The sequence below is a fragment of the Bidens hawaiensis genome, unplaced genomic scaffold (assembly GCF_021521415.1).
Source record: "Bidens hawaiensis isolate Kalapana, Puna unplaced genomic scaffold, B.hawaiensis_p1.1 tig00006805_1, whole genome shotgun sequence".
In the NCBI taxonomy this organism is placed as follows: Eukaryota; Viridiplantae; Streptophyta; class Magnoliopsida; order Asterales; family Asteraceae; genus Bidens; species Bidens hawaiensis.
In genome coordinates this window covers 687,217-698,414 of record NW_027491464.1, presented here as the reverse complement: position 1 = coordinate 698,414, position 11,198 = coordinate 687,217, and the positions used below count along the sequence as shown (strand labels likewise).

General features: G+C 37.7%; 1 protein-coding gene across 1 annotated transcript; it reads right to left on the bottom strand.

Moving 5' to 3' along the window:
- Window positions 1–5,685: 5,685 nt before the first annotated feature.
- On the bottom strand, window positions 5,686–8,825 carry LOC143633583 (homeobox-leucine zipper protein HAT5-like). The gene is made up of 4 exons (XM_077101856.1): window positions 8,349–8,825; window positions 7,849–7,982; window positions 7,469–7,708; window positions 5,686–6,243 (listed from the first exon to the last, which is right to left on the bottom strand). Exons 1-4 carry the CDS (start codon window positions 8,425–8,427, stop codon window positions 5,890–5,892), a joined length of 807 nt encoding a protein of 268 aa, XP_076957971.1. The 5' UTR covers window positions 8,428–8,825; the 3' UTR covers window positions 5,686–5,889.
- Between the last annotated feature and the right edge of the window lie 2,373 nt (window positions 8,826–11,198).

Sequence of the window (11,198 nt, the reverse complement as noted above, 5' to 3'; positions counted from 1 at the left end):
GATTCGATTGGTTTTTACATTAGATTCGACTGGTTGACACTTAAGGATTTTCATGCGTTTTGTTATCAATTTGAATAAATTAACATAACTTGATTCGATTGGTTTGCCTTTGACAGTTTTCAACACATCTTCAAATTTTGTTTCTTTTTGTCTGTTTTAAAATTTAATTTAAAGTATTATCTTAATGTTTAAACTTATCCTTTTAATCTTAAACTTACAAACTTATTGTTTAAGTTTATTTTTGTTGTTTCTCATTTTATTTTCTTTAACAATTAGTATGTACACACACACACACACACATATATATATATATATACTTTTATTTTTACTCAACGATCAACACTAATGTACATCTCATGTCTTAATGTAGCAACACAACATGTTTTGCCCTCTTGATCTTCCAATGAAAAGGAAGCATAAAGTGTTCACATCTATGATCAAGGGACTACGGAAATGTCTGTTGATGTACACTATCTCCGCCAACCCAGAGATACATAGCACTTGGGTTGAATAGTTTTGGGTAAATGCTAAGACAATAAAGAAGGGTAGCTCAATCACAACCGAGGTAGCAAATCATAGATTGACAATCATGGAGGATGTCATTAGAAGGGTGTTGGTGATTAAATATGCCCATATCATTCATCTGAAAAGTTGGAAAAAAAGGATTTGGAGCAGTTTGTTAAGGATATTGGGTATGATGTTGATTGGGGAACCTATGAGAAGAGACATTTGCCCGCCTATTGGAAGTTCCTATTCCATATAGTTGCTCATTGTCTTTTTGCACAAAAGGGCGGGTTTGACAAACAGAAGGTTGAATGGGTTGGAGTAATAAGGCTTTTCTTCAAGAGCATGCAATCAAATGTGCTCGTGAAGAAAACCTGGAGAATGTATCCTCGGTTGTCCAACTAATTTCGGATGACCAGTTAAAGAACATTCCAAGACCGGTATATCTGAAAGAAGTTGATGCTGAAGGAAGTTTTGTTGAACCGTCTAAGACTCATAATGTGAAGATGGTGAGAAAAACAGTATTCAAGGCAATGTTGGAGCTAGTGGGTATAAGTACCAAGGTCAGGAGCCCGGTGCAAATTTCGGTCAGTTTGCTAAGACCGAACCCGATAATGAGGAGACGGAAGAAGAAGAAGAAGAAGAAGAAGGGGATAGTGGGGATGATGGTGATGATGACGATGGCCAAAGTGGTGATGATGTTGCAGATAGTGAGGAAAGTGACCCTCAGACTGACGTTGAGGGTGAACATAGGACGAAGAAGCATCGTAACAAAGAAAAGAGGAAGGCTGTAAGTAAGCCTTCTGCTGGTTAGTCATCTAAGGAGCCCGTTGAGGAAGAAGAGGAGCCCGAGCGCCTTCTCAAGCGTTTGAAGAAGATGAAAGACTCCAAGAAGTCTACACCTTCAAAGATGCCTACGTCGGTTAAGGTAATATTTCCTTCGGTTTCCACATTATTGACATAACCACCACCAACCACACAAACTGACCCACACCAAGCCTCACCCACCACCCTAGCTCACACAATAGAATAGCTTAAGGCTAAACAAATACATGTGTCCAAGACCAAAACCAAAGCCAAATCCAAATCCAAAACCAAATCCACCTCCTCTAGAACACATGTAGATGAACCTGTCACACCTCCCGAAACCTTACCATCTAAGTTAGATGAACCCATGCATTCATCTTTGAAAACCTACCCATATCCATCATCCAAGCCGAGACTGGACCCATGCAACAAACCTTCTCACCTCCTAGGACTACCTCACCCTTTAGCTTACCCACATACCAATTCACCTCCCCGATTAAAGGTACATCTTTTTGGACCTCTACCTTTACCTCATCAATCCACGCCCAAACCACCCCACAAACCATACCAACCTCAACCCAACCCATTAGCCTACCTTTAACCATAACCACAACCCTACCTACCAAAACCATAACCATGCCCACTCAAACAACCATACAACCAACATTTTCAATCACACCCCTATACACTTCCAAAAGCCCAATCATATCGGCTATTACCTTGTCAAGTGGAAAATCAAGGAAATATCCAGTGTTTCGTCCTATCCTAGATAGAATTAGAGCATTGGAAGAATCAAACGAAAAGAGGGTGAAACAAGAACACCTCTTTATCAAGTTTGTGAAAGAAAAACAAGAGGTGAATGAGAGGGTGGTAAAAGAAAGAGATTAGCTGGCGCCTCAAGTTGCAACTGGAGCAAGAAAGGGAGGAACATCGTGCCCTGATTGAGAGCCAAAGACTCCGGATTGAAAACCTGCAAAATAGGGTGGACAATCAACAACAACTGGCCACTAAAGAGTCTTTGCTAAATGCAGAACACCATGATGACATGGTTAGACTCCAATCAAGGGTTTCACACCTTGAAACCAATCTTCCTTCCTCCTCAAACTTTTCTCAAAACCTAAGGAGTGAGCTAAAATCGGCTGTTGGCAAAGCCTTGATTGAGTTTGAGACTCTTGGTTCACGGGTTACTTTGTTGGAAGGTGAGTCCAGTTCTTCAAGGAACGTGGGCATGTTGATTAGTGAGAATGTGGAGCTCAGGTCAATGATTGAGCGATTGGAGAAGGAGATAGAGGAACAGAGAAGTCTCAACAACAACCAAGACCTTATGAACGAGGGTCTTATGAATCGTTATCTTGCAGCAACTAAAGTGATGAGAATCACAGATGACGATGTTGAGGACTTGAGGAGACGTCTCATGGAGACATTTAAAGGATAGGTACAAGGTGAAGAACAAGGCTCAGAGCAAAGAAAAAAAGAAACGATCTGTTGTTGCTAACCTTGTTGATGATGCGAGAAGTGTTGGAGATCAAAGTAGTCTTGATGGGTTATCTTTGGATCTTCAAGAAGAGGTACGAGTGGAAGCCGTGTTGGCACTGCTGGTGACGAGCCAATCACGGTTGTTGGAATCTTAGTGAGCACATAAGTCATCAGTACTACTGCTGCTAGTACCAGTCAGGTCAGTGCCATGACTTCTACACTTGTTGTAGCCACTTCGGTTGCACAAGTGATTGCTCCATCCATTGTTGAACAAGTTGTTCAAGGCGATGATAATGATGATGACTCAGATGGTGATGATGAAAAAGGAGATGAGGAAGATGATGATGAGGATAATGATCCTCATGATGGTTTTGATGAACGTGGTGGTGATGGAGCCACCGGTGGAAATAAGGAGAGTGAACCACAAGACTCGTCAAGTGAGGCTAGGAAAGTCAGAGAGGTGGACATTGCTCTGGAGGCTAAGATATCCACAGTCTTTAATGTTTGTTCTTTTGCAAGTACCAACCCAATAGTTCAAGAAGCTGTGGAAGAAAACAAGTTGATGATGACAACATCAAATACTCACTGAACCCGGACACTCCGGTTCATGTTAATGAAGCAGAGCAACCTCAAAAACAAGAGACGGTGACGAATGGTCCAACAACTGGTGGAGAATCTTCTCAACAACCAAGGAGAAAAATGAAGAAAAGACATTATATCACCAGGGTTGCAACTCTTAGGAATCGACTCTATTTGTACCACGATGACTCCCCTATTCTGTATTGCAAGTGGCACCCATCAAGCAAGACATGGGCTATTTGGCGTGCCAATGGGGATTTGATCTACATGTACTACACGGATATGCACACCCTATCTGAGTTGGATATAAACTACTTTAGAAGATTTGTTGGTCCAGGTGCAGACGAGAAGGAGCTGCGAGGATGGTTCATGAGATTCCTGACTAAGGAATGGAAGAAGACTATCCTAACTTCAAACTCAACAAGGGTAAATCTTACCGTTGACGAGCTGAGGGTGACTCTACTAAAGGAAAGAAGAAAAAGGTTTGGCGATACAAGACCCACAAAGATGGGAGGCCGCTATATCATGGGGAACCTTACAAGCCCAACATTTTCCATGATTTCATATGTAAGGGAGTTTGACAACGATACCGAAGAAGTTGTCATCCATTGTGAACTGATGCATCACCTTCGCTTTTTCGACGAGCATGAACTAGCTACTCTTGGAAAGGAAGATTTGTTGAAACTCTACAACTCCCCTTTAGGAATCGTCGAAGATGTTCGTCGAGACAAATCTTATTAGATAGTTCAGAAGTTCAACAAGTTTGTACACTTCCTTGTTGACAATCAACTATATGAAAACGACGAAGGCTTTGACTACGAGACAGACTAAGAACAAAGAGCTAACGGATTAAATACTAAAGGCTAGAGGGAGATTGTAGGGCTGTTTCGTATATTAGTCTTTTGTAGTTACTTGTTCTATTAACATTGTATTATAGTTAGCTTGTCGCTTTGTTCCTTGTATGTTTGGGCCCGAGACCATGTAACCAAATGCACATTGGGCCATTAATAATTAAAGCCTAGCATGGCATGCCTTCACCTATATAAGGTGAAGCATGCACATGCTAACTCTCACCTACTATCTCCTCTCCTTCTCTCACTTTCCTCTTCAGGTAATAACCAGCCAAACAAGATCCGAGATTTCGGTTCCTCACTAGTGATTTCCGATAGCTAGTGTTGAGAGTGATCCAAGAACACTAGTTGTTTGTTGTTTGATCCATCAATAGGACCTACATTGTAAAGATGGTGTATGTTGCTATTTGTTAGTAGAATGAACAAGTGAATGTTGCAAAAGGGTCTAAAACGTGCCTTTTGTTACACAAGCCAATGAGCATAAGGATCTAAAACGTGCCTTTTGACTTTCAATGTTTGATGACCGAGCGAACAGTTTCTTTAAAAGCCAAGGCAGTTATAGGACTGCCTTGAAAGGAAAGAAGTTTTCTACAAAAAGGTTGTTGCTCAGGGGGAGCAACCGTACGTGGAAGTTTAGTTCTTAGGAGTATCCCATGGAATGGTTTGATGAATTTTGTACTACAATGACACATAGTGGAACTAGATAGGGTTGAATGGGGTTTAATGGCAAGGTAGAGGAGCAAGAACTCATGGCTTATGCTGAAATCCCTAAAATGTCCCCGGAAACATGTACTCTTAAAGTATGTGGAATTAACCATGATAATATTGCTATGTGACACTGAATGGTGCAAAGCAGAATATCATACATACAGCCTGAATGGCTGAATCCCACTGTTTTTAAAATCCCGTAAGGCAACTGGTATTGTTCTACTTGTAAGAAGCCAAAAGGTGTTCTGTACTTTTTGCAAGTTGTTGATAAAATTGGTTGAAGAAATCAGTTATTGTATTAACTTGCTCAACTTTCTCGTTAACATGTTGGATACGGAGCGCTTATTCGTAAGAATCTTCGTATATTAAAAACAAAGTCAGCCAAGAACTTTTTGGGTGTGACTCTGTTGGGCGAGTATATCAGGGCTTTCTGTATGTAAATTGTAAACACACATAATCATAAATGAGCTGAGAACACTAAATCAAATAATACATCTGACCATCGAACACAATACAACGATCATGGTCAATCGTTCTTGTTCCAATCTGATAAGATATTAACAACACATTCTCTATATGCCGGTAGTTTATATTATTGAAATTTTGGTGATCCCAATTTTGCTGAACATCTGAAATTTAAACATGAGGTTAAAGTTTTTATATAGAAGATATGAATTGAGACAGATATATATGTCAAAATAATTTTAACTCAGAATATTATGTTGGCTTCCGTACATGTTAATTATTCAAAAACTGAAACTTACTAAACTTATTTATTGCATAACTTATTTATTGCATCATATTCATACGTAGTACAACACATTTCCAACAAATGATCACAGCATCATTGTTCTACTCTTTCTTGTCTACTTGCAAGTTCCAAAGTAGACTTGATAACTTTAAATAGAAACACCAATACTACAAATACATACCATTACATTACACAACATATTATTATATGTATTTATGTCTGAGGCCAAATCCACAAGCCTAGCACGTCGTGATGGTGGTCACCCGTGGTTGCAAACGGATAAAACCCATTATCACTGCCATCATCTTCTTCCGACTGATCCACATGTGCTGCATATTCATGAGGATAGTCATCATCTGGGAAATATGAATCACCACTGTCCACAAGTTGTGGGCCATCATGATCATCAACCACTGCGCTGCCACCACTACCAGTACTAAAGTGGTCCTCTACTTTAACTTGGCCTGGCGGAACTAGAACGTCTTCAGCTTCTACAGCGGGTGAGTCACCCGCGGTTTGATTTTCAAGGACCTCCTTTGACCGTATTTTTTCGGTCAATGAAAGCACCTGTTAATATGGGCAAGGATATTATATGTAGTAGTTAGAGGTGGCCAACATGTAATGTATATGTGGATATATAACTAGTCAAGTTGATGTTAATTATAGAATCTTTTACTTATTCACTTGAAAACTTAATGAACGAATAATTACAATAAGCAAATTTCACTACTTCAAAATAAAATTTTGTCGACCAAATATTTATCAACGGAATCCAATCCGTTAGTGATATGGTTATCGGTAATCTATTGGAAATATTTTGTCAGTTAAGAGGCCTTAAATGATCCGTCAGTAAAACCCGTCGTTAATCTTTTAATTAAGTTTTTACTCACACTCTCTTATAAGTGTTTTGGGTCATTCAGCCAGCATAAAACAATTTTCAGCTTACCAATCTTTTTCGGTTTATCAATTTAACACATCATAATGACAATCTTTTTGATGATCCTCTATTTTTATTTAAAAAAAAAAGTAAACATTTTTATAACTAATAATAAAAATAACGCTAGAAGATGAAAATAATATCTAACTAGCTGGCTAGTAATAGGTAGTTCACGAGCAGAGCCAGGCCAGCTCATGCTAGGCTCTGCTCGACTTTATACTCTGGGTTTGGCTCAGTTTCAACTCCGTTTGACTTAGTTAGCTAGATTAATTATGTTTTGTTTATTTGGGCTATAAATTTTAAAAGTTGATGCTAATTTTAGTGAATCAAATTAACGAGCGAGACAAACAACCAAGCCAACCATGTCTCAAGTTTGGCTGGTATACAGATTAAGCCAATCTATAAGGAGCTTTTTTTAATTTCAAGACTATTTTAATATTCCTAGCTAGTGATAATATGATATGGTGATTGGTGAAAGCGGTGAGCGAGACATTTCAACTTTTTTTTGTAGGTAAAATGGAATATTGTAGCTAAGCAATGGACCCCTACAACTATACGTGTAGCAGTTAATAACAGCTGTTTTATGTTCTTTATTCTCCCCACAAATTGTTGACTTGTTGACTTTTCATCATTTTCTCATACAACACATAATCATATAAGCTTTTATTTATTTTTATTTAAGTATGCTTTAATACACTAGTGTCACATATATCTCAGCAATCAAGACTAACATGTTTTAAGACTTTGCATGTGGTGTGTTATTCATCACCAAACTAAAAAAAATTATAGATAGCAAGATAGATCATATACATGTGTATGATTGTATGAATCAGGATGATGAATAATAAATTGTACCTCAGCTTTAAGCTTTTCATTTTCCTTGACTATGTTGTCAAAATCGGTCGTGAGCATATCATACGAAGATTTCAGGCGATCGTAATCTCTTTCAAGCGTCTTGGTCTTCCACCGCGCACGTCGGTTCTGGAACCACACAGCTACCTGTCTCGGCTGCAGCCCGAGCTTCTTCGCCAGCTCGGTCTTCCTCTCGGGCTCCAGTTTGTTCTCCTCCTCAAAACTCCTCTCCAGCATCCGCACCTTAAATTAATGGTTATATTCATTCAATCAAACCAGTACATTATTATTATTAGATCCATATCTCATCTACTACTTTTTATATTATTCCCGTGTCAATATCAGATATATTCGAGAATCGAATGCTTAATAGTAAATTAGACCTGTTCAGGACTAAGACGTCGTTTCTTTTCCGTCAATTGTTCGTCGTGATATTCTTCTTCCAACATGTCATCTAGCGAGCTCAAAAATGGCCTCTTCTTCGAAGATTCTTCCATATTAAACCCTAATTTCGTTCCTATTTCATTTTGATACATATACAATATCTTTTTTAGAACGACAACTATATTATAAAAACTATATAGTAATCTACAAAAGAAACTAGACCACATCTTCAATGAATTAAATATCAAATTACACTCAACTATCAATTAATTGCAGGACTAACTAACAACTAGCCGCCAGTTTTTGCTAACTCGGCTCACTTAGTAGAGGTTCTTATCTCATGTATACATAATTTAACCATATAAAACAAAAAAAAACCAAAACAAAAAGAAAACTAATAACTAGTAAACAGATCTGGATCGTCGTAAACAGTTTCGAATTATTTGTATAAAGTACTATAGAGTAGAAGTAACATTTTCCGTTTTAAAAAAACAGTTACCTCGAAAATAATTGTCTCCATTCCCGAGGAATAACATGTTGCTACTACTGGAGCCAAAGAAAAGGTGACTAGATTCCATAACAAATAAGCTTCAAATAGTATGTTACTATTATTAATATTGTGAATGATTAAGAACCCTATATGAGAGAGTTCAAAGTAATATTAATTATATATGAAGGAATATATATGTATAGATATGTGATCGTAGACAACGGAAGTCTTAGAAAATCATGATCTTATGGCGGAAGAAGCTAGTACTCCACAGCAATCTCGCCGGAGACTCTAACGGACATATACAAAATCCCATCATTAGAACCACCCACGTCCCAGTTTCTTTGAGTTAACACTTGACTAATTTGCCAGTGAATCCGATTTGAATAATAATATTTATGACCGGAAATACGGATCCCGGCGGCGAGGGGCTGATCGGGTGTTTTAGCTCAGTTGTGCAACCAGAGTAGATGGACGAGAGGACCTTGCAATTTATACAGATTGTTTGCCTTATGCTCCACTAGTTTTACTCTAGGTTATATTATCTACCCCTGCACTTTGAGAAGTTGCAATTGGTGTATGTGGTTTGTATGATGTTGACTGTATCCTTGGACATATAATTACTTTTTATTTTCCTTTTATATGTTTTGATTAACATGAACTTTCCAACTATTGTTGTAGTGTATGATCTTAAATTCATGTTTATGTTGTAGTGTATGATTTAAATCCATGCATCTTCGCCATCTAACTGGAGGTTACATTATGAATTATGGTATATGAATAATATGAATAAATATATAGTATGAAAATTGAACTGTAATAATCCAAACTATTACATGCATGCAGGTAATTTAATCAATAACGTACGAGCTTTTAGTTTTATTGCAAAACACACACTCACGTAATAATCATATTTACATTTGATTTCCCCTCGCTTTCACTAATATGGATTATTATGAATATATTAGGGAAGCGTACCTATCTTGCGAGTGAAATCGAATGTAAGCTTTTGATTATTATATCAGGCAAATTACTTATGACAACAAACTTGAACATTAGAAATGTTGTTGGTTAGATTTTCACGATATGAATTATTATCGATCAGTTGATAATGGTTTTGGTTTTAAAATCCATTTTATTAATATGGTATGTTGTACGGGCGAAACTAGAGTGTGTCTGGGTTATGTACCGATGTTTACTTACTAGCGAACAATTTTTCCTGTTAATAAGGTATCAAACGTGGACACTTTCTTTTAGTTTGGTCCGTAAATTTTACATATGTATTTTAAAAAATATAAGAAAAAAAAAACAATTATATTGTTACATCAAATAAAAGATTTTTTTCCTGCAGTTGCTCCAAAACCCTTACTATTAGCACAAACTAATTCTTTTTACCAAATCTCATACAAAACTAAATGTATTCTAAAACTACTTAATCATGTGACAAGTTTTAACGAGTTAATTTGGAAAAGAAACTAATAACTCATTTTACCTAAACCAAGAGGCAAATATATAGGAGTCTAGTAATATTGTGTAATGAGATGGATGATACTTGTACATTTAAGAAAATTCAAGGGATTGTAATGTATAATACTTTATTGCCCTTTACAAATACGCGTTTCCATCCCATTAAAATAATATACTCCGTTAACTAGAAAGAAAAACTGGGGCAATATCGTCATTTTATACTCCTTTTAGCTTATTGAAGTGTGAAAGAAGACTAAAAATTGGTGGGGCTGGCACTAACTTGCGCCGAAGGCGACGTGTAAGTAAGATTTGATCTGGACCGTTGGATGAGAAGTGCAACACCTGTATGAAAATTGGAAGGAATCGATAAGCTCCAGATCTTTAGAGAGAGAGAGCGCAAGGTGCCCCATTATTAATAGTTCCCATACTCTATGGTCGGAGAAAATACTAAATAAAGAATGGTGGTTTGTATTCAAATATAAATAATAAAGAGATGTTAGGGGAGTAGTTTTATTAAAAGTTTACATTTTCTTTTTACTTTCAACGTGAGCTTTGAAGGTGATTTGCATTTTTGATAGTCGGTGGTTCAGTGGTTGCTACTTGCTAAACATTGGTGACAAAACTCGTTGCGTTGCATGGGTTCAATTATACGAATACGGTCGGCACCATTTGAGTTGGCACCATTTGAGTTTGTAATGTATAATGATATCAAACTTGAATAGGTAAAAAAAATATAATACTATTGACACTGGTATAACTTATGATAAAAAATATATATTTAAAATTACGTGTTGTCGGTTGATAGCACCATGCAGTGTGGATGCGAGTGAATTCGGTCATATTGGGTTGCTAGACAGGACTAAAAAAATAAATTGGCTAACCCCAAAATACAACAAATAAACATATTAAAAAGAAAAACAAACGAACAAATAAAAAAATTGTGTTCGTTGCCATGGCAAGCAAATGCGAATTCGGTCTGAAGAGGTATGTACCCGCCTCAACACCGAGCGAGGCGGGTCAACCCACAAGATACAGACAAGAGACTTGAAATCAAGATATTATGAAGGCACAAAGCCAAAACCTATGCGCATGGCGCATATCACATATGCTCATGCATTACATGCTCAGGTATCACACATGCTCAGGCATCACATATGCTCACGCACATCACATGCTCACGCATATCACATCTGCGTGTGGCGCATCCGTGCGTGGCGCATATCACATGCTTGTGCATCACATCTGCGCATGAAACATCTGCGCGTGAGAATAAAGAGAAGACCTCGCGCATCCTCAGGATAGGCGCATATCACACATGCACATAATCAACCTCGTCCTTATCCAAATCAGGATTAGGGCAACCTTGATTGTGCCCGTCAGACAACCTTCCAG